The 23974-nt window shown below is 40.8% G+C and overlaps 1 protein-coding gene across 1 annotated transcript in view; it reads left to right on the forward strand.

Moving 5' to 3' along the window:
- The window catches only part of Snx4 (sorting nexin 4), a 66065-nt gene extending 42358 nt beyond the window's left edge, over positions 1–23707 (forward strand). The window contains exons 7-14 of the mRNA XM_070030003.1: positions 2701–2773; positions 6924–6985; positions 10596–10661; positions 12312–12401; positions 14546–14645; positions 17030–17175; positions 19824–19938; positions 21615–23707. Of these exons, the coding sequence (XP_069886104.1) occupies positions 2701–2773; positions 6924–6985; positions 10596–10661; positions 12312–12401; positions 14546–14645; positions 17030–17175; positions 19824–19938; positions 21615–21662 (700 nt within the window). The 3' untranslated portion in view covers positions 21663–23707. The remainder of the gene's footprint in view (positions 1–2700; positions 2774–6923; positions 6986–10595; positions 10662–12311; positions 12402–14545; positions 14646–17029; positions 17176–19823; positions 19939–21614) is intronic.
- The last annotated feature ends 267 nt before the right edge of the window (positions 23708–23974 follow it).

A 23974-nucleotide genomic window follows, 5' to 3' on the forward strand; every position in this document is an offset into this window, starting at 1 on the left:
GGAAGGTGGCTCAGTGGTAGAGCACTTGCCTTGCATGCAAGAGGCCCTGGGTTCGATTCCTCAGCACCACATAAGCAGAAAAAAAAAGGCTGGAAGTGGCGCTGTGGCTCAAGTGGTAGAGCACTTGCCTTGAGCTGAAGAGCTGAGGGACAGTGCTCAGGCCCAGAGTTCAGGCCCCACGACCGGACCGCCCCCCCCCCCCAAAGAAATTGTTTGATTAGGGAATACATTTTCATAGTTAACCAGATAAAAGTATACATTGATAGATAAGGGAAATTTACAAAATGAAAAACTCACACTCATCCTTGTCTCTTCATTTCCAGCTATCTTCCCAGAGTTTCACGTCTCATTGGTTAGGTTTATATCCCTTTAGAGTTTTATCCCACAAATGTAAGCAAATTGAAGAGCATGGTTTTCTGCCTTTCATCTGGGTGTAAAAGGGAGATTAGATAGGGTTTTTCAACACAATGACAGCCAAGCTCCCCCAGTCCCTTTACTCTTGCATTGTCCTAGCTGAAGAACACTGCCTAAAAAAAATAAGACTAATGTAGGTTAAGTATTTTCTGAAATACCCGATGCCCCGATCTTCGCAGCCAGATCCTTTACAGTAACTACATAAGTACCATATTAAGGATTTTGGACACTGTGTCAGGCTATGTCTAGACTTTGCAGCAGAAAGAAATGCGTTTAGCAGCAGAGAAATGATTTGGACTTTAGGAAGATCATCCAAGCAGAGTGGACAGTAGATTAGAGTGGTATGATGGTATACTAAGGATCTAATTGGGAGTACAGTAAGATATGATTGGTGCTAATGTTAGGGCATTGGCAGACAGGCCAGAGAAATGGAAGTGAATTGGACAATCCTAAGGAGGTAGAACTGATGGACTGGATGATTAGTAGAAGGTATGGAGTGAAGGAGAAGAGAAGGAACTACAGGTAGCACTCAGTTTCATTCTTTATAGTGCTATGGACCATAAGAGAAAGAGATTTGGGGATGGAAGGGAAAGACAGGGTAAGCTTTGGATGTGTAAGCAAGTACAAATCTCCACTATATAAGTTGGATTTACAGATCTGGAGTTAGGAGCAAGATGACTAACTTAACCCTAAGGAATACCAACCCTGGAAGGATATTTCCTGAAGTGTAACCCTAGGGTTACCAGCAGTTGAATCCTGTGGTGAGCTTATTATACGGCAGATCCTAAATACTAGTTAGCCTTTCGTGTGTGGTTATTTACTCTTGTCCTCTTCAGAAACCTCAGTAGTAATTTTAACACACATTTTGGGAATTCTTTGCGTGCTCAAGTTGAAGATGTCAGAGAGGTGAAGGAAATGGATATTACAAGCAAAACTTCAGGAGGGAACAAAGAGTTAAAGCCATAAAGCCGGGCGCTGGTGGCTCACACCTGTAATCCTAGCTACTCAGGAGGCTGAGATCTGAGGATCCCGGTTCAAAGCCAGCCCGGGCAGGAAAGTCCATGAGACTCTTATCTCCAATAAACCACTAGAAAACTGGAAGTGGTGCTGTGGCTCAAGCAGTAGAGTGCTGGCCTTGAGCTGAAGAGCACATGGATAGCACCTAAGCCCAGAGTTCAAGCCCCAGACTGACAAAAAAAAAACATAGAAAGTATCATTGATGTTACAGTTACCATTGCCAAGAGTTACAATATATTGTTAGATTTTGCAACATGAAAATAGTTGGTTAACTTTGTCAGAAATAATTCTTCTCCACTATAGTACAGAGGGTAAAGACAGATTCCACCAGGCCAAGAGGTGAATAGGAAGGGAAGTGTTTATTTTCAGACAGGTAACTTAGTAGAAGGTGGAGAGTGTGAAAGTATGTGGTTGTGAAAGTGGATGTTGAGAGGTACTGGGTGTGTGATCAAGGAAGGGGAGTAGAGGGAGAAAACATTTCAATCTAAGAAAGGAGTTAGTTTGTCCAGAAAGAGTGATGAGGGCAGTTAGGAAATTGGGGTATGCTAGAATTGAATATAGAGCAAGGTAGGAACTGATCTCTAGCGAAAAGAAAGAAAGAAGTAGATCTGGGAAAGTTCTTAAATTGGTTGGCAGGAGGTGGAGGTGGGAGTCATTCCCATAGCTTCTGGTTTGTGAAGGCTGTTTGGAGAGTGACAGAGCTTCAGGTCTTTATAAAGACTGGAAATGCTGAAATGGAAAATTGAAATTAGACCATGATTTATGGTTGCACCATACGTTTTTTTAGTATCATGAATTTGCTTCCTTTTTTGGTAAAGTAATTCTTCATACCAATTAATTTTGTCTCTATCTCAATCCCATTATTTTCATTATGTAGTATGACTCTTTTTTTGGCTTTCAAAATGTCAAAAATGGGGGCTGGGAAGGTGGCTCAGTGGTAGAGCACTTGCCTTGCATGCATGAGACCCTGGGTTCGATTCCTCAGCACCACATATGCAAAAAGAAAGAAGCCGGAAGTGGCACTGTGGCTCAAGTGGTAGAGCGCTAGCCTTGGGCTGAAGAGCTGAAGGACAGTGCCCAGGCCCAGAGTTCAGGCCCCACGACTGGACCCCCCCCCCCAAAAAAAATGTCAAAAATGGTTTTTAATCTAAAAGTTTTTGGTGATTTATGTTGGTTTTTAAATGTTGATGGTCATTATTCTCAGGAACTGTTATTTGACTACTTAGTAGTCATGAAAAAAAATGATGTTTTATCTGTTTCCTGTTGCAGGAGATTTACTGAACTAAAACACTACAGTGATGAACTCCAGTCTGTCATCTCACATCTTCTTCGTGTGAGAGCTGTAAGTAGTCACTAAGCTTTTTGCTAGGAAGGTGCTTGTCATTTAGTCACTGTGTTTCTAAGTAGTGAGTGGAATTCATGACAACTGATTATTATTTTTTGTTGTTGTTGTTGGTCATGGGGCTTGAACTCTGGGCCTGGGTGCAGTCCTTCAGCTCTTCAGCTGAAGGCAAGCACTCTACCACTTGAGCCACAGCACCACTTCCAGTTTTCTGAGTGGTTAATTGGAGATAAGAGTCTCATGTACTTTTTCTTGCCCAGGCTGGCTTTGAACCATGATCTTCAGTTCTCATCCTCCTGAGTAGCTAGGATTACAGGCGTGAGCCACTGGCGCCTTGCTTTCAACTGATGATTTTATGTCACCATTCATGAAATGTTCTTCTATTATAAACTATTTGAAGAATCTTAGCTTAGTTTTGTTTTCTTCTGGTCATAATAGTGTAGTTGTTTTAACATCTTATCAAAAGGCCTGCCATTTCAGTGTTAGAATGTAAATGAATATAGGATTTTAGACTACTGCTATTATGTTTTGTTTTGCTTTTAAGATTTATGGAATGATTTATGAATGTTAAGCCATCCTGTGTCTATTCTTTTTGTTTTGTCTTGGCTTCTGGGGTTTGTTATGTTTTGTTTTTGAAACAAGGTCTTACTTTGTTGCCCAGACTGGTCTCAATTCATAATCCTCCTGCCAAGTATTAGGATTATAGGTGTGCATCACTACTCCTGGCTTCATGTCCATGTTCTTAAAGTTCCACTAACTTGAGATGGCAGTCTGCTTTGAAAAAAGGAACTAGAAACTGAGGAATAATCTTTGTACTTAACGATATACTTTGACTATAAAGAAATGGAAATATTTTTTAAGTAAATTAATGTACCTGGAAAATGTGTCATCCAGTCTGATCTTTTGGAATGAACTAGAAGGAACTTTAAACTTGCTGTGTTATCAAAAGTGTAAGATCACATCTTATAAAGGTTGCAATCTTATTGAAATAAAATAGATTGTTGGCTGGGAATGTGGTTTAGTGGTACAGTGCTAGCCTTGAGCAAAAGAAGCTCAGTGACAGTGCCCAGGCCCTGAGTTCAAGCCCCAGGACTGGAAAAAAAAAAAGTTTTTGTCTTGGATTTGCTTTAATAAAAAAAGAGTCAACTGGTGACAAGCAGAAAGTGGGGCAGTTTTAGAGCTACATTCTTAAGCTCTTTGTTTTCTGTATTTTTTTGTCTATTTGAAGATTTCCATAATATAGAAAAATAGGGTAGAACACTTGCCTAATGTGATTGAAGCTCTGGGTTCAGTCCTTAGCAACACACACTCCTTAGCAACACACACTCCTTAGCAACACACACTCCTTAGCAACACACACACACACACACACACACACACACACACACACACACACACACACACACACACACACACACACACACACACACACACACACACACACACACACACACACACACACACGAGATCAGGGAAGTAGTTTATCCTCAGAGCTTTAGAAACTGTACACTAGAAAAGTTTTTAGGTGTTTATGTGGAATTAGCATTTGCTCTTCTAGTTTATATCCATTGTGTTTGAGGGTATAATAATTTTAATTACCATAAGTGATTTTTTTTTGTAAAATACATGTGAATGACTAGACAGTACCCATTTTATCTTAATGGTCTAAATGAAATTCTGTTGTTGTTAAAATATCTACTGTGTTTATTGGTTAAAAGAATTTATCTAGCTGGGAGCTGGTGGCTTACGCCTATAATCCTAGCTACTCAGGAGGCTGAGATCTGAGGATGGCGGTTCAAAGCCAGCCCAGGCAGGAAAGTCCAGTGAGACTCTTATCTCCAATAAACCACTCAGAAAACCGGAAGTGGTGCTGTGGCCCAAGCTGTAGAGTGCTCGCCTTGAGCTGAAAAGTGCAGGGTCAGCGCCCAAGCCCAGAGTTCCAGCCCCACAACCGACCAAAAAAAAAAAAAAAAAGATAAATTCTTTTATCTTTTTTTATCTTTTTTTTTTGGTCTTGGAGCTTGAACTCAGGGCCTGGCTCCTGTCCCTGAGCTCTTTTGCTCAAGGCAAGTCCTCTACCACTTTGAGCCACAGCTCTGCTTCCAGTTTTCAGAGCTTAATTGGACATAAGAGTCTCACGAACTTAACTGCCCCAAAGTCCAGGCTGGTTTTGAACTGTGATCCTCAGATCTTAGCCTCTTAGGTAGCTAGGTCACAAGCATGAGCCACCAGTGCCAGGTAAAAGGATTTATCTTTTGACAAAGTATTATGGATACTTTATGTTCAGCCTTTATGTATAAAACCATAAATCAATAAAACAGAAAATAGGCATATCCTTTTCCCTTGGTAATTTCCACTTTGAAAACCAGATTATAAGGAAACAATAGAAGGAGAAAAGCCTACCCTTAGAGCTATGTATTGGACCTTATAATACTGAAAAAGTAAGAACAAGTACTGACAAGATGATTGAACAAAGAAAACTTTTTTTTTTTTTTTTGGTCGGTTGTGGGGCTTGAACTCTGGGCTTGGGCGCTGTCCCTGTGCTCTTTAGCTCAAGGCAATCGCTCTATTGCTTGAGCCACAGCACCACTTCCGGTTTTCTAGTGGTTTATTGGAGATAAGAGTCTCAGGACTTTCCTGCCCAGGCTGGCTTTGAACTTCCATCCTCAGATCTCAGCTTCCTGAATAGCTAGGATTATAGGTGTGAGCCACCAGTGCCCGGCTAAGAAAACATATTTTATACACTATTCAGCAGAACTCTGTGTGTGTGTGTGTGTGTGTGTGTGTGTGTGTGTGTGTGTGTGTGCGTGCGTGCACATACACATGGGTACATCCATCCTCAGATCTCAGCTTCCTGAATAGCTAGGATTATAGGTGTGAGCCACCAGTGCCCGGCTAAGAAAACATATTTTATACACTATTCAGCAGAACTCTGTGTGTGTGTGTGTGTGTGTGTGTGTGTGTGTGTGTGTGTGTGTGTGTGTGTGTATGTGTGTGTGTGTGTGTGTGTGCGTGCACATACACATGGGTACATCTGTGTCCCTGAGTTTTTGGCTATGGACTGCATTCCTCAGACCTCTGCCTCCTTAGTACCTAGGATTATAGGCATGAACTAATCGTGCCTGATTTTTCAGTAGACTTTTATACAACTATTTCATGTGGTATTTTTTATTCTGCTGGATAAAAAATATTTCTACCTTGCTATAGGAAATTTGAAGGCAGTAAGAGAAACTGCATAGGGCTGGGAAGGTAGCTCAGTGGTAGAGCGCTTGCCTTGCATGCAGGAGGCCCTGGGTTCGATTCCTCAGCACCACATAAACAAAAAGGAAAAAAAAAAGCCCGAAGTGGCACTGTTGCTCAAGTGGTAGAGCACTAGCCTTGAGCTGAAGAGCTGAGGGACAGTGCCCAGGCCCAGAGTTCAGGCCCCACGACCGGACCCCCCCCCAAAAAAAAAAAAAAAAAAGAGAAACTGAATAAAAGGAAGTAAGGAAACAAGATAAATATGGTGTAACAACACTAGCTGTGTGTGTGTGTGTGTGTGTGTGTGTGTGTGTGTGTGTGTGTGTGTGTGTGTGTGTGTGTGTGTGTGTGTGTGTGTGTGTGTGTGTGTGTGATGCTTTAACACTTGAGCTACAGCTCCAGTTCTGGCTTTTTGAGTGATTAATTAGCGATAACAGTGTTACAGACTTCTGCAGGGACTGACTTCGAATTGTGATTCTCAGATCTCAACCTCCTGAGCAGTTGGGATTACAAGCATGAACCAACACCAGTGGCCTGTTTTTGTTTTTATGGTTATTTTATTATATTTTTCCAGTCATGTGCTTGAACTCAGGGCCTGGGCACTGTCCCTGAGCTTCTTTTTGCTAAAGGCTAGCACTCTACCACTTGAGACACAGTGCCACTTCCAGCTTTTTTGTTTTTTGGTACTGAGGAATCAAACTCAGGGTTTCATGCCACTAAGCCACATTTCTAGCCCAAGGTTATTATTTTTTTTTTGATGAATTGTAGAGATTAAGTATTTTTTAAATGTATTTTTCAAGTTCATTGTGCTAAGCGTGTGTTTTGGGGTTTTGCTGTGTTTTTAATAATACAAGGATTTTGTTTAATCTCTATAAGCCTAATATCAATATCTATTAAATATTTATTTCAGAGAGTAGCAGATCGACTCTATGGTGTATATAAAGTACATGGGAATTATGGACGAGTTTTTAGGTAAGCATTAGATAATTACTTGGCTCTAATTACATTTTTGATTTTAGAAAACCTCAAAATTTATGAAATATTTATTTTTATATATTATCTTTATTTATTTTATAATATATTGTAATATATTTACATATACAATACATATAAATATATTAATGTAACATATATTACATATTATATTTACTATATATTAATCATGAAAATTTATGTGTCTAAAATACAGACTACTTAAAAAAAATCATGATCTGTAGTAGTGGTTTACAAGTTCTGTCTGCTTTACTTTTATGGTCTTAAAAAAAAAATGAAGCCGGGCGCTGGTGGCTCATGCCTGTAATCCTAGCTACTCAGGAGGCTGAGATCTGAGGATCGCGGTTCAAAGCCAGCCCGGGCAGGAGAGACCGTGAGACTCCTATCTCCAATAAACCACCAGAAAACGGGAAGTGGCGCTGTAGCTCAAGTGGTAGAGCACTCGCCTTGAGCTGAAGAGCTGAGGGACAGCACCCAGGCCCAGAGTTCAAGCCCCACGACTGACCAAAAAAAAACAAAACAAAACAAAAAAAAATGAGGCCATGCTTGGTGGCTCACACCTGTAATCCTAGCTACTCAGGAGGCTGAGAACTGACGATCACCGTTCAAAGCCAGCCAGGACAGGAAACTCCATGAGTCTCTTACCTCCAATTAACCACCAGAAAACTGGAAGTAATGCTGTGGCTCAAAGTAGTAAAGCACTAGCCTTGAGTGAGAAAGCTCAGGGACAATTCCCAGTCCCTGAGTTCAAACCCCATGTCCACCAAAAACAAAAACAAATCCTCAAATGAAGAAATTCAACATTGAGCAGATAGAAGTAAAGCTACTTTACTGCCCTTTACTGCCTTGGCAGACTGCCTAAGACCATCTTTTAGCTATTGTGATTTTTTTTCTTACACTCCATAATTTATGAAGACACTTGCAGGATGAGATTTCAGTTTTGGGCCAACTTTGGTATAATTAAAGGATCTGTGTGGCAGGTAGAAGTGTGGCTGGGCAGGGCCCTTGCCTAGCATGTGTAAAGCTCTAGGTTGGCTGCCAGTACTGGAACTAAGTAAAGAAAAGGGAATATTGTTCTATATAAACTCTTTTGGTTATTTTTGAATGCCTTCCTTTTATGAAGGTGCTTTCATCAGCTTTGTTCTTCAATTTAATTTTTTTCAATGAATTCAAGTAACATAAAATGACTTGTTGCTGCTTTGGAGGTTGGACCAAGGGGAAAAAACTAATCTGTGAGTGGAAAAGAATTGAGATTGTCAAAGTGGAGATAAATGATGCTAGAAATGAGTGAGCAGAAATTAGATGCATAGGGAAGATTTTGTACTATGTTATGTTGCTTTTTTTTTTTTTTTTTTCCTCTGTCATGGGGCCTGAACTCTGGGCCTGGGCACTGCCCCTCAGCTCTTCAGCTCAAGGCTAGTGCTCTACCACTTGAGACACAGCACCACTTCCGGCTTTTTCTGCTTATGTGGTGCTGAAGAATCAAACCCAGGGCCTTATGCATGCAAGGCAAGTGCTCTACCACTGAGCCACCTTCCAGCCCTGCTGCTTTTTTTTTTTGTTTTGTTCTTTCTTCTCTTTTTGTTGTTGTTGTGTGTGCTGGGAATTGAACCCAGAGCCTTGTGCATGCTGGCAAATACTCTGCTGCTAGAGGAGTTTGCTAGGCTTCTTGCAGTCTCCTCTCCTGTCTATATAGCGTAGACCAAAATGTCATTCCTCAGAGACACTTATGGGAATTGCCCCTGTTTTCTGTAGTGTCAGGCTCAGCTAGAAACTCTCACTTGTATCAATCCAGAAATGGACCAAATACATTGCTGGACTCACTCTGCAAAAGACTTAGAAAAGAGGAGAAGAAAAGTATTTGTTTGGTACCAGTACTAGGTCTAAAACTCAGGGCCTTGTGCCCCTCCTTGGCTTTTTTACTCAAGACTGACAATCTACCAGTTGAACAACATCTCCACTTTCAGCTTTTTGTTGGTTAGTTGGGAATAAGAGTCTCTATCCAGACTGGCTTTGAACTGTGGTCCTCAGATCTCAACCTCCTGGGTCTCCTGGATCTCCTGGGTAGCTAAGATTACCGGTATGCTGCCTGTGCCTGACACAGAGGAACAGGTTTTGAGTGCCAGCAACCATGCGTTTGCAGCTAATGAGAGCTGGCAGAAGCTGATAGATTAAAGTGTTTATTCATTAAGCATTAAAAAATACCCATGTCAGCCAGTGCCGGTGGCTCATGCATGTAATCCTAGCTATTCAGGAAGCTGAGATCTGAGAATCGTGGTTCAAAGCCAGCCCAGGCAGGAAAGTCCATGAGACTCTTACCTCCAATAAACCACTCAGAAAACTGGAAGTGGTACTGTGGCTCAAGTGGTAGAGCACTAGCCTTGAGCTGAAGAGCTGAGGGACAGCGCCCAGGCCCAAAGTTCAAGCCCCACAACTGAAAGAAAAAAAAAAGCATATAACCAGAGCACCTGCCTCGTAAGTGCAAAGCTCTGAGTTAAAATCCCAGTACCACAAAAAGAAAGGAAAAAACTTTCATAATATTTCAGATTTTAGATGAGGAGTGTTTAGTCTGTATTTGGGATTTCAGATCCTCCCTCCCCTAGTTTACTATAGTAACATAATTTCCATGTATATTTTTTCACAAGACCTGTTTTAGCAAAATGACAATAAAATGTGCTATGCTTCTAATAGACTTTCTCCTGCAACATGTAAACTGTTACTAAGGTTTTACTGCATACCTGATGGTTCTGTACTATCATCTTTTTTTATGAGTTGTAATCCAGATATATTCATGAGAACTCTCACAGATTTAGATTAAGTGAATGCAGAGTAGCACTACTGTCTGGATTTGTCAGAAGCTTCAGAATTGCTTTTTTTTGGCTTGTCGTGGGCTTCAACTCTGGGCCTGGGCACTGTCCCTGAACTCTTCAGCTCAAAGCAAGTGCTCTACCACTTGATCCACAGTGCAACTTCCAGTTTTCTGGTGGTTAATTGGAGATAGGAATCTCACAGACTTTCCTGTATGGGCTGGCTTTGAACCGTGATCCTCAGATCTCAGCCTCCTGAGTAGTACCAGTGCCTGGCTCACATTGCTTTAAATGAGCACCATAGGAAAGTTTACTTCCTTGCACTTAACAAGTAGCCACTTTGGAAACTTACATTTGCATTTAGTTTTTCCACTTAGGGAAATAAGCCAATTTGACTCAGAACATAAATCTAAACATGGCTAGTAGGTAACATTGAAAGGCTGGCTAGAAAAGAATCTTGTTAAAAGATTCCCTTAACCGGTCGCTGGTGGCTCATGCCTGTAATCCTAGCTACTCAGGAGTCTGAGATCTGAGGATCATGGTTCAAAGCCAGCCTGGGCAGGAAAGCCCGTGAGACTTATCTCCAATAAACCACTCGGAAAACTGGAAGTGGCGCTGTGGCTCAAGTGGTAGAGCGCTCACCTTGAGCTGAAGAGCTGAGGGACAGTGCCCAGGCCCAGAAAGTCAAGCCCCATGACCGATCAAAAAAAAAAAAAAGATTCCATTTAATAATATTCCTTGTCTCTAGTCCCTGATGCTTTGATGTTGTCTTCTCTTCCTAGTGAATGGAGTGCCATAGAGAAAGAAATGGGTGATGGGTTGCAGAGTGCTGGCCACCATATGGATGTGTGAGTACCTAGAAGCTTCAGGAAGGCCTGAGGGGAAGATCAATGGGGGCTCTAGGGACACATGTCTATTCTGCTTTATCACATTTACCTGCATGTGTATTTTGCTTTGTGTGTACAGATTTGACCAAAGTTTGTCTTAGCAAAGCAGTTACTTTAATTCACATGTTAATAGAAAAAAGATAAAATCTTAGTGTTCAATAAATAGTTATTTGCTATGAATCAATCAAAAGATCTAATAGAACTAACAACTGAATTTAATGAGTATTCAAAATATCAGCTTAAAATAAAATAACTATAAGCTATTTTTACATACCCACAACAATATTTGGAAAATAAAAATTTTAAACAATACTATTTTCAGTAACATCAAAACATGATACTTAGGCCAGGCAACAGTGGTGCATGCCTGTAATCCTAGCTCCTCAGGAAGCTGAGATTTGAGGATTGTGGTTCAAAGCCAGCCCGTGCAGGAAAAAGTCCATGAGACCCTTATCTACCACCAGAAAACCAGAAGTGGAGCTGTGGCTCAGTGGTAGAGTATTAGCCTTGAGTGAAAAAGCTCAGGGATAGTGCCCAGACCTTGAGTTCAAGCTCCACAACTGACAAAAGAACATGATGCTTAGGGATTTAATTTAATGAAAAAAATGATGCAGACCTTTACAGTGAAAACTTTGTACTTTTGCTGAAAACTATATGAAAACATTGCTGAGAAAGAATTAAAACCTAAATAAGCTAGACGCTAGTGGCTCATGACTGTCAGGATCCTCAATCAGGAGGCTGAGATCTGAGGATCATGTTTTGAAGTTAGCCCAGGCAAAAATGTCCATGAGACTTTTTTTCCCCCCCAATCCTGGGGCTTGAACTCAGGGCCTGAGCACTGTCCCTGAGCTTCTTTTGCTCAAGGCAAGCACTCTACCACTTGAGCCACAGTGCCACTTCTGGCTTTTTCTGTTTATGTGGTACTAAAGAATTGAACCCAGGCCCTCATTCATGCTAGGCAAGCACTCTACTGCTAAGCCACATTCCCAGCCCCCATGAGACTTTTTTTTTTTTTAATTTTAATTTTTTGTGAACATACTGTACAGAGGGGTTACAATTACATGGGCAAGATAATGAGTACATTTCTTAGCAAGCATTTCAGCCTCCTCCTTTGTTTACCCTTCACATCCCATCCCAGCCTCCCCCACCCAATTCTCCCCCCCCATGAGACTTTTATCTCCACTTAACCACCAAAAAGTTAGAAGTGGTGCTGTGACTCAAGTGATAGAATGCCAGCCTTGAGTGAAAAAGCTAAGGGACAGTGCCCAGATCCTGAGTTCAAGCCCCATTACTGGCACAAAAATTATATATATATGTATATGTATGTGTATATATATATATATATATATATATATATATATATATATATAAATTTAATTCAGATGTTGGTGGCTCATGTCTGTAATCTTAGCTGAGATCTGAGGATTGTGGTTCAAAGCCAACCCAAGCAGGAAAGTATATGAGACTCTTCAAGTTAATAAAAATCATTGTGATAATTACAAATTGTCGATATGTTTTGTTTTTAAATGTCAATTCTAAATGTACATACTAAGCATTTCTTTAGAATGTTAATTTTTATCACAAAATTTTATGCAGTATTTTTTTAAATAGGTATGCATCTTCTATTGATGATATTTTAGAAGATGAAGAACATTATGCAGATCAGTTAAAGGAGTATCTTTTCTATGCAGAAGCACTGAGGTGAGTACTAATTAAGTTCCAAGTGTGACCCCAGCTGATTCCTTCCCATTCTATAAGCTTCCATTAAACTATAGTCAATAAGATACTTTTAAACTGGTACTTTAAACCCTGAATGAGCTCTCAGTTTGGGGCTCTTTGTAGTGGAGTGCTAGGCATAAAAATGTAAAAGGGGGTCTGCTCTTGGAACCTCGTATTGTAAAAACTACCAGAGCAGGCATCAGGTCTGTCTGTATTTTCTTTCTTTTTTTTTTTTTTTTGGTCAGTTGTGGGGCTTGAACTCTGGGCCTGGGTGCTGTCCCTGAAGCTCTTTATGTCAAGCTAGGCACTCTACCACTTGAGCCACAGGGCCACTTCCAGTTTTCTGGTGGTTGATTGGAGATAAAAGTCTCATAGATTTTCCTGCCTGGGCTGGCTTTGAACCGTGATCCTCAGATCTCAGCCTCCTGAGTAGCTAGTAATTACATGCGTGAGCCACCAGTGCCCAGCTCTATTTTCTTTCTACTTTATTCCAGTGTGAAGTTTAGAAACAAGATACAGATATGGCAGTCTCTGTCACAAGGTTCCATATTACCATTTTTGTTATGTATTTTTCTCATGTGTGTGTGTCTTATCTGCTTGGTTGTAAAACTTACTGTTAACATCGAGGATTTTTTCTGTTTAGTGTATCTCCTGTAGACCTAAACACAATTCTCTGCTAGATAACCCTCATTCAATAAGAAAAGGTTACTGTGTTTTTCCTATTCCGTTTGGAGATAAGGGTGGCTTTTAAAAAAAAAAAAATCACTTTTAAAAACAGTCTAGGAATTCTGTTAGAGTAACAGTGATGTTATGCTAGCTGTAACTTGTGAACAATATCAGCCTTTTTCCTTGTGGCACTTTGAGAATAGTAAGTTTCACCAAGATATAGTCAAGTCACCATGCCAAAGAACATTATGGGCAGTGGAATTCTGTGCAACTCCTAAAAATAACACAAATAATTAATGTGTACTAGCATGAAGAAATGTCCAGTATAAATGTAGAACCATGTGGTTAGCTGGTTGTGTGTATTTATAAGTATATTGCTAAATTCAGGAAGGATCTGGTAACATGGTTTGTGTCTAGACAGTGAGACTAGAGAAAAGAAGGGGTTCTTAAAACCTTATTTTGTGCATTAGAGTAATTTCTTTTTTTTTTTTTTTTTGGGTCCGGTAGTGGGGCCTGAACTCTGGGCCTGGGCGCTGTCCCTCAGCTCTTCAGCTCAAGGCTAATGCTCTACCACTTGAGCTACAGCGCCACTTCCGGCTTTTTTCTTTTTGCTTATGTGGTGCTGAGGAATCGAACCCAGGGCCTCGAGCATGCAAGGCAAGTGCTCTACCACTGAGCCACCTTCCCAGCCCCATTAGAGTAATTTCTATACCATAAATATTATTTAAAAATAATAAACATAGGTGCATTAGCTCACACTAGAATGCCAGCTACTTGTGGGCAGAGATCAGGAGGATCACATTGAGAGATGTTCAAGGCCAGCCTGGACAAAAGTTAGAAAGACCACATTTCAACAAAAAAGCTGGGCTTAGTGGTACATACACATGGACAGGAAGTTTTTTTTTTTTTTTTTGGGTCGGGTCGTGGGGCCTGAACTCTGGGCCTGGATGCTGTCCCTCAGCTCTTCAGCTCAAGGCTAGCGCTCTAGCACTTGAGCCATAGCTCCACTTCCGGCTTTTTTCTTTTTTTTGGTTATGTGGTGCTGGGGAATCGAACCCAGGGCCTCAGGCATGCAAGGCAAGCGCTCTACCACTGAGCCACCTTCCCAGCCCAGGAAGTTTTTTTTTTTTTTTTTTTTTTTTAAAGTAAGACAACTTAAGAGTTGTTTTACAACTGAAGATAGCCTAAGTTCGTATGTTGCATTAAATTTTTAAAATTTACATGATAATGGGTTTATGATAATGGGATAATGTTTATTGAAAAACGAATGCAGAAACATCTCTTCGTTTATATGAAGTCTTGCTAGGTTTAATTCTTTTTTATATTTGGCTACTACATTTCCAACTTGGCAGTTCTGAACACAGAGTTCTGACCCTAGAGAGACGGGTGACTGCCTCCTCTGAAAGCTCCCCCACACGGGCGGAGGCTGGGAAAGTGTAATGGCAGCACTTTGTGTCCAGGGCTGTATGCAGGAAGCATGAGCTTATGCAGTATGACTTGGAGATGGCGGCCCAGGACCTGGCATCAAAGAAGCAGCAGTGTGAGGAGCTGGCCACTGGGGTGAGTAGTCTTCTGTAGGCCTCTGCTCAGCCCAGCCAGGCAGCCTGCCTGTGCCTCTTATAAGAGAAGAAGTTGTGACTGACTTTACAATTCTTTGGGTCTTTTTAAAAAATTTTATCCCCTTTCTCTTTCTTTGCTGATACTAGTGCTTGCATTGGCCTCACAGAGTCTTGCTAGGCAACCATTCCACCAGTTGGGCACACTTCCAGCTTTGCCTGGTGTCATTTAGCAAGGTGTCTTAAGGAAGTTTTAGTTTCTTTCTTTTTTTTCTTTTTCTTTTTTTTGTTGGTCGTGGGGCTTGAACTCTAGGACTGGGTGCTGTTCCTGAGCTCTTCAGCACAAGGCGAGCACACTACCACTTGAGCCACAGCATTACTTCTAGTTTTCTGGTGGTTTATTGTAGATAAGAGTCTCATGGACTTTCCTGCATGGGCTGGCTTTGAACCATGATCCTTAGATCTCAGCCTCCTTAGTAGCTAGTATTATAGGTGTGAGCCACTGGTGCCTGGCTTTAGTTTCTTTTGAAGAGCTTTTCTCAGAATCCCTCCTACAAAGGAGCTGCGTACTTTAGACTTTGATGTTTACATTGAGAACTTGGGAAGAAAATGTCCTGTCTGGTAGACCCAGGTCATAATCAACTCTTCACTCCTTCTCCTTTGTTGGAGCACATTAATTGACATATGAGAGATGCATTGTGCAGATAGTAAAGCAGTGCCAGTGGCACTGTAGATTGGTGGCATATTAATTAATAAGCACATTCACATCCATGCTGTCTCATGTGCATCTCATTAACGAAGATATCACCCATGTGTCCGTACACACAGTGCCACAGCTACTGTGAGAAGTTATAGATACATGTGAGGAAAGACCTGTGAGCATGAGCCATGCATGGAATGAGACTTCCGCTTATTCCTGAACTCAGGAGAAGCCCGTGGACATTACCCAGTCAGGCATGGTGGTGTGCACCCATGAGCTCAGCTATGCTGGAAGTTGTAGGTGGGAGGATTGTGGGTGACCCCAGGCAAAACTTGAGACTTTACTGGAAGAAAAAAAAGCATTAAAGGTCTGGGGTGGTTAAAGTAATAGAGCCCTTGACTAGCAAGTACAGGCCCAGTACAGCCAAAAAAAATGACACTTAGATTTTTTTTACTCTTTTTGATTATTCTGTGTCATTCCAGTATTAGAAATCATATTAGGAGTATGCTGGTAGTAAAGCTGATGGTTCTTCTGTCTTGACAAGGGGAATGGTTAGTGTTTTCAGTCTTCCTATAAGGATTGTTGTGCAGCCGGTCTCTAGAACTCTTTTCACTTTGCAGAATGGAAACTTCCTGATAAACAGCTACCCATCTGGTATCATTAGTTCCTGGAAACAACCATTCTATTTACTTCCTTTTGTTTGTTTTGTTGTGATACTTGGGCTTGAACTCAGAGACTTGCAATTTTTCTCACCTTTTTTACTCTTGCTGGTACTCTACCACCTAAGCCATGCCTCCAGTCTGGCATTTAGCTAGTAGTAGGAGGTAAGATTTTCTGTACTTTTCTGTTTAGGCTAGCTCCAACTGAGATCCTCATCCTAAATACCTAGGATGACAGTGTGAACCACTGGCAATGTAAAACTGGTGTTTCATTCTACTTTATTTCTGTGATTTTGACTATACTCTGTGAATCTCATTTAAGTGGACTCTCATGGTATTTTATCTTTGTGATCAGCTTGTTTTATTTAACATAATATCCTAAAGGTTTAGCATTGTGACATGTCACAATTTGCTGTTGTATTTTGCTTTTTGTTTTTTGTAATGGTTTGAACTTAGGACCTCACACTTGCTAGGCAGAGACTGTACCACTTGAGCCATACCCCCAGCCCTTTTGTATTATTTTCTAGATGATGTATTTTATATACATATATATATATACATATATATATATATTTGGGGGGGGGGTCCAGTCGTGGGGCCTGAACTATGGGCCTGGGCGCTGTCCCTCAGCTCTTCAGCTCAAGGCTAGCACTTGAGCCACAGCGCCACTTCTGGCTTTTTTCTTTTTGCTTATGTGGTGCTGAGGAATCGAACCCAGGGCCTCATGCATGCAAGGCAAGCGCTCTACACTGAGCCACCTTTCCAGCCCCATGTATTATATTTTTGCCTGAACTATAACCCTTTAACTTCTCTTACATAGCTCTGGTGATAGGTACCCACCACCACATACCTAGCTTATTGATTGACAGAGGTCTCCCTAACTTTTTGCTTGGCTTGCCCATGAACTACAATCCCCTGGATATCTGCCTCCCAAGTACAAGGGTTATACTATCAAGCCTGGAAGAATATTTCACTTTACACATGACTCACATTTTGTTTATCCATTGGTCTATTTCTATTTCCTTTTAGACTGTGAGGACATTCTCTCTAAAAGGAATGACGACCAAGCTCTTTGGTCAAGAGACTCCAGAACAGAGAGAAGCCAGAATAAAGGTGCTAGAGGAACAAATAAATGAAGGAGAACAGCAGCTGAAGTCTAAAAATCTGGAAGGCAGGTAAAAATGCTTAGATATTGAACAAAGATAAACTACATTGCTAGGCACTGGTGGCTCATGCCTGAGAATCTAAGGATTGAGATTGAGATTCAAAGCCAGCCATGGCAGGAAAGACCATGAGACTCTATCTCCAGTTAACAATTAGAAAATCAGAAGTAGAACTGTGGCTCAAAATGGTAGAGCACTAGACTTGAGCAAAAGAACTGAGGAACAGCAGCCATGCTCTTTAAGTTCAAACCCCATGATTTCCCCTCCCCCCAAAAAAAGAGTAATAGATGATATGTATATATATATTTTTTCTTTTTTATTTGTTTTCTTCTTTTGCTGGTCCTGGGGCTTGAACTCAGTGCCTAGGCTCCGTCCCTGAGCCTTTCTGTGCTCAAGGCTAGTGCTCTACCACTTGAGCCATGGTGCCATTTCAGGCTTTGTCTGAGTAGTTCGTTGGTGTTAAGATCTCATAGACTTCCTGACCAGGCTGGCTTCAAACTATGATCCTCAGATCTCAGCCTCCTGAGTAGCTAGGATTACAGGCATGAGCCACTAGTGTCCAGCAACATATATTCTTTTCTTTTTCTTTTTTTTTTTGTTGGTCGTGGGGCTTGAACTCTGGGCCTGGGCGCTGTCCCTAAGCTCTTCATCTCAGGCGAATGCTCTACCACTTGAGCCACTTCCAGTTTTCTGAGTGGTTTATTGGAGATAAGAGTCTCATGGACTTCCTTGCCTGGACTGGCTTTGAACCGTGATCCTCAGATCTCAGCCTCCTGAGTAGCTAGGATTACAGGCATGAGCCACCAGCACCCAGCCTGGTAACATGCATTCTTTAAAAATTAATTTCCCAGCTTCCTAAGAGCATCCTCAGGAATAAACTGAGGATATGTTTTATTCCTCTAAAATGCAGTGTTTTTAACAAAGATCAAATTATAGAAGTAGCTCTGTTCATGTGGGGAAAGAGGAAGACAAGATGGCATTTAAGGTTCCTTATTTATTTATTTATTGTGAAAATACTGTACAGAGGGGTTACAATTACACGGGCAAGATAATGAGTACATTTCTTATCAAGCATTGTAGCCTCCTCCTTTGTTTCCCCTTCCCATCCCTTCCCTTCCTCTCCCTGCCCCCCCCCACCCAAACCTCCCCGCTCCCCCTCCTCCCCGGCATTTAAGGTTTCTGATACTGTTTCTTTGCACATTCTCTACCCTTTCTTTTCCCCATCTTACACAAGCCGGGTCATTTGTCAGTCCCCAGCTCAGGTGTTCCTTCACTGTGGTACAACCCCTCCCCATGCCCTAGGCTGTCCCAGCACTCCCTCCATGACACTCTAGCCTGCAGACTTACAGTGAGTTGCTGCTGTTGTACAGGACTGGCCCTGGTAGGGGATGAGCTGGTTGTCCTCATCTTTGTCTCCCCATACTGCACCTGGAAATCCAGTTCTCACAGAGCTTTTCTCACTGAGTGGACACCCACCACACCAAAACTATGTCATTGCTTTCAAGGTGGTTTGGTTAACTTTTTGAACTGCTGCCTTCCAATTGGTCAAAGGAAATTTTTTGTGAATGTAATTAAAAAGAAAAGCACCTACCCAATGTTTTCTTTTATGGAGACATGAGCAGTGTTGCTCAGCTGCTCTGAACTCTTGGGCTCCAGCAGTCCTCATGCCTCAGTGTTCCAAGTAGCTGCCACCGCTCTGCTGTGCATGCCACTGCATCCACCAGGCAGAATGTTTTAAAACCCTAGTTACCTCTCGCCACATAAGTGCTGAATGTGTGGTGAGTGTATTTTTCCAGTGGCCGTGGGAAGCCACTTCCTTCCTCGCAGCACGTGTGAAGCTGTGGGCTGCCGCATGGAGCCATCTGCACCTGTGGTAATTACCTGAGTAATTTGGAGGCAGAGTCCTTGAGGCAGAGATGCACATTATCAATATGTAGAAGAAAATTGTAAAATGCAGGCCCATATATCTTATTGGTTTATCTCCCCGCTTTTCTCTTACCTGTAAGTTTTATGAAATGGAAAAATAGAACCATCTTATATAAGGAATAGTGTTTTCTACATAGACAATCAAAAATCAACTCAAGAGCTGGGGGAGGGTGGGTCACACCTGTAATCCTAGCTACTCACAGAGCTGAGACCTGGAGGATCTCAGCACAAAAACCACCCCAGACAGAAAAGCCCAGGAAACTCCTTCTCCAAAAATAACCACCAAAAGGTAAGATAGAGGTATGGCTCAAGTGCTAGAACACCAGCCAAACCAGCTGAAGAGACATAAGACCCTGATACCAGCCCAAAAAAACATAAACTAAAAAAAACCCTCAGAATCTCAGAACTGGTTATAGAATTTATAATATATAGTATGTTAAATTTAAATAACAATAATAATGATTCTACCTTTTTTTTTTTTTTTTGTCGGTCGTGGGGCTTGAACTCTGGGCCTGGGCACTGTCCTTCAGCTCTTCAGCTCAAGGCAAGCGCTCTACCACTTGAACTACAGCGCCACTTCCGGTTTTCTGGTGGTTTATTGGAGATAGGAGTCTCACGGTCTCTCCTGCCCGGGCTGGCTTTGAACCGCGATCCTCAGATCTCAGCCTCCTGAGTAGCTAGGATTACAGGCGTGAGCCACCAGCACCCGGCTATGATTCTACCTTTTATTTCAGAGAGTTTGTGAAAAATGCATGGGCTGATATCGAACGCTTCAAAGAACAAAAGAACCGAGACTTGAAAGAGGCCCTCATAAGCTATGCCATTATGCAGATCAGTATGTGCAAAAAGGTAGGCTTGGGTTCCAGTGGAGCTATAGCTCTATCGTTGAAAACTGTGTTTTGAAAGAGGGATTCCAATTTCTTTTTAGTTTTAGTTTTTTGTTTTGTTTGATTGCTGTTTTGGTGTATTGGAATTTGAACTCAAAGCCTTATGCTTACTAGGCAGGTGCCTTACCACTTCTTCCATTCCCCCAGTCCATTTTGCTCAAGCTGTTTTTCAGATAGGATTTCACACTTTTTGTTCGAGCCAGTCTTAGACCTTGATCCTCCTACCTGTGCCTCTGGTGTAGCTGGGATTATAAGCATCCACAACCATGTCTAGTTTGTTTGTTGAGATAAGTGATGCTAACTTTTTGCTTAGGCTATCTCCTCATTTTCTTAGGTGTGTACCACTGCATTTGGACAGAAGAAATCAAAATATCAGTTACTTATTGCCACTAAAGTCCCGCATTTGCATGCTCTATTTATAATGCCTCTCTGAAGATACTGTAGTAAACAAGGCTTCATCAGCATGTTTTTTGTTTTCTAAGAACACTATTATGAAATTTAAGTGGAGTAAACATTTATATTTGAAGTTAAACAGGGTCTTTTTAAAAAACTTTTAAACCTAATTTGTTCATACCAGGCAAACACTCTACTACATCCCAACTCCCATTTTTTGTTCTTTTTTTTTTTTTCTTAAAACAGTCTTGCTGTGTAGCCTATTCCGGTCTTGAATGCTCAGTCTTCCTGCATCTACTCTCATGGGTTGTGGATTACAGGCATCTACCATTATACCCAATGCCTGACACGGTTCTTTTCTTCAGAAAGTTACCAGAAGTCAAAATTAACACAAGTTTTTTCTTGAAAAAATGAGTACTTATATTTTACTTGTGTGTTAAAATGCATCAGGCTTTGTTACAGTGTTAAGTGCTCATTGAATATAATTCAAGTGTTACTTGAATATAATTAGATTACTAAAGTGCAGTAGTAAAAAAAATCATAAATAACAAAGCATGTTAAAAGTAAATAGCACTTCTCAGTGATTATTTTGGTCAACCATAAGTTGGTAAGTTGTCTAATTTATTGAACCAAGTAGCCTGAAGCTTTTAAAATATACTAACCAATTCTTTAGTTACTTTATTATTGTTGTTATTATTATTAGAATAACACATTTACCCAGTGCAATAACACCTCTAAGTGAAATACTTGGGTTTTCAGAATCCTTCAAGAATTATATTAGTATATAGAAATGGTACTGATTTTTCTATTGATTTTTTTAAATTGTGAAAATACCGTACAGAGGGGTTACAATTACATGAGCAAGGTAATAAGTACATTTCTTGTCAAGCATTGTTGCTTCCTCCTTTGTTTCCCCTTATCTACGTTGATTTTTGTATCCTACTTTGCTCCAGACATCTATCAAATTTAAGAGTTTCTGTTAAGAGTCTTTAGGGGTCTTTAAAGCATAGGATCCTATCATCTGCAAATAGGGATAATTAACTTCTTCCTTTTTTCCTTTCTCTTGCCCTGCTGCTCTGAATAAGATTTTGAGCATTATATTGAATGAGACTGGTAAGAAAGGCCACCTTTGTTCCCTTCCTGACTATAAAGGAAATGCTTTCAGGATTTTCTCATTCTGTATATTGCTGGCTATAAGTCTGTCATACAGGAAGAGTCACATTTTAAAGTTGCTTTTGTTTTTAGGGAATTCAAGTTTGGACCAATGCTAAGGAATGCTTTAGCAAGATGTAATCCTGTGAAATGAATTTCTCTTCAATCAAAGTGCCCCAAAACAGAAGCACAAATAAATTAAAGAAATTTAAGTTGCTATCTGGTATACATAAGCATATATAAGTTGAATAAATTCAGTTTCTTTAACTGATTATGGTTGTGTTCATATAGCACAATGGATGTATTTTAATGAAGATAAAACATTATAACTTGAGGTTTTGGGGACTGGTGCTGATTCCAAAAAGTTAATTTAGTAATATATACCAACAGATAGTTTGTCAGCTTCTTAAGCACTGACTGAATGTCAAGGCACTAATGAGTCTCTCCATGTTCTGCTCATTGCCCGCTGTTTCAGTTGTGTCCATGCCTGGAGTTCCCGGCCATTCCATTCACTTGTCACTCGGGAACACCCTCTACCTCTTTCAGAGGGTGACTTTTTTTTTCCTCTTGCCTTATAGTTGAGCTATTTGGTTTGACAAAGCTCAGCAGAAATTTATTGTGAAATCAAATATTTTTCATCACATTCATCAAAGCCCCTTTAACACCTGCAAGTACTAGAAAATGCCTTTAGTTTATGTTTTACCAGTATTTTGATACTGCTCAGAAATTTTTTACTGCCAACAAAGAAGTCTCAACTTCTCAGATACAGACTGGAATGCATTGCTGTGACTCAGAGGTTGCGATCTAGAAGTTTCAGTGAGTATTCTTACCCTCAGATAATCCCTAACCTTAGTCATGAGCCTCAGTTTCCTGTGTGTGGCTCCGCACGTGGTGTTCCAGGGCCCATGGCGTTTCAGGGTACAAGATGTAGCATCCCTGAGTATAACCTACGTGGGGTGAACACTCGTGCCAGCACCTTCATCATTGGTGTCCTTCTTGTCTGTCGCTTGGCTGTGATCTTTTTGTAAAGATAAATTGTATTGCTTTTTTATGTGTGTGTTTGTGATAAATGTTGGGAAGCCAAGCATTCTCATTTTGCTAGCTTTGCAAAATCTTAAATGTGTATTGATTATTTCTAATGATGTTTTAAAACAAAATAATACTGTTTAACATTTGACTTTTTTACATGTTTAAAATGTTGCTGGAATTTTGTGCTGTTTGCCAAAATTATATGATAAATAAATGAAGTATTGTGCTGATTTGCAGAAGATTTTTGTTATTTTAACAAGATAATCCATACAAATTAGTATCTGATACCCTGGCAAAAAAATACATACCACCCAGGTTTTAAAAGTGTTTAATTGTATAATTTTGTCTTACACTCAAATGTTGATGTTTTCAAAAAGAAAATACTGAAATGAACAAGATTTTTAATTTTCTACTGCTCTTTTTCTCCTTCTGTATGTTTCATTCCTTTGAATCTTGGATAATAATGTGAAATAATTTTTCTGCTTGGCATTTAAAAATCAAAAACCTTGGTTTAGAGATATAGCTCAGTTGTAGGTTAAAGGAGATTGTGGTCCAAGGCTAGTTTCAGGCAAAAGCATTTTTCTTTTGTGAAACAAGACATTTTTGCTGGGTGCTGGTGGCTCATACCTCTAATTGTAGCTACTCAAGAGGCTGAGATCTGAAGATAGTGGTTCAAAGCCAGCCCAAGCAGGAAAGTCTCTGAGATTCTTATCTCTGTTTAATTACCTAAAAACTGGAAGTGAAGCTGTGGTTCAAAGTAGTAGAGTATGCTAGCCGCTGGTGGCTCATGCTTGTAATCCTAGCTACTCAGGAGGCTGAGATCTGAGGATCACAGTTCAAAGCCAGCCCAGGAAGGAAAGTCCATGAGATTCTTTCTCTAATTAATCACCGGAAAACTGGAAATGGTGCCGTAGGTCAAAGAGGTAGAGTACTAGCCTTGAGTAAAAAGAGCCCAGGGCCAGCACCCAGGCCCTCGGTTCTAGCCCCATAACAACAAAGAAAAACAAATGTATTTTTCCATACCTGAAAGATAACCAAACCAAAAAAAGACCCAGGGGTATGATTCAAGTGGTAGAGAACCCACACTGATTATCTTTGCCTTTGTGTACTAGTGTAAGTATAAATTTGATTAAATAAAAATAAGGTTTTATTTCTGACATGAAATGGTACATGCTATATTTGCAATAGTGTTGAGTGATCTATGTGTTGTAGTTCGGTTTTTGGGCGTGTGGATCTTGATTACCTAAAACAGGGTTATCCATCCCCTCCCCCAACACCCAGGGTTTTCACATAGAGACTGGCTGGGCCTCCTGCCACACACTCTGTCAATATGGAAGTTGGAAAGTGGAACAGTGTAGGTTCCCGTGGATCAGCTGAAGCAGGAAGGGATGGGTACATTCTCTCTCTCTCTGTTTTTTTTTGGT

Source organism: Dipodomys merriami, unplaced genomic scaffold, assembly GCF_024711535.1.
Source record: "Dipodomys merriami isolate MVZ:Mamm:240054 unplaced genomic scaffold, mDipMer1.0.p SCAF_2, whole genome shotgun sequence".
Classification (NCBI taxonomy): Eukaryota; Metazoa; Chordata; class Mammalia; order Rodentia; family Heteromyidae; genus Dipodomys; species Dipodomys merriami.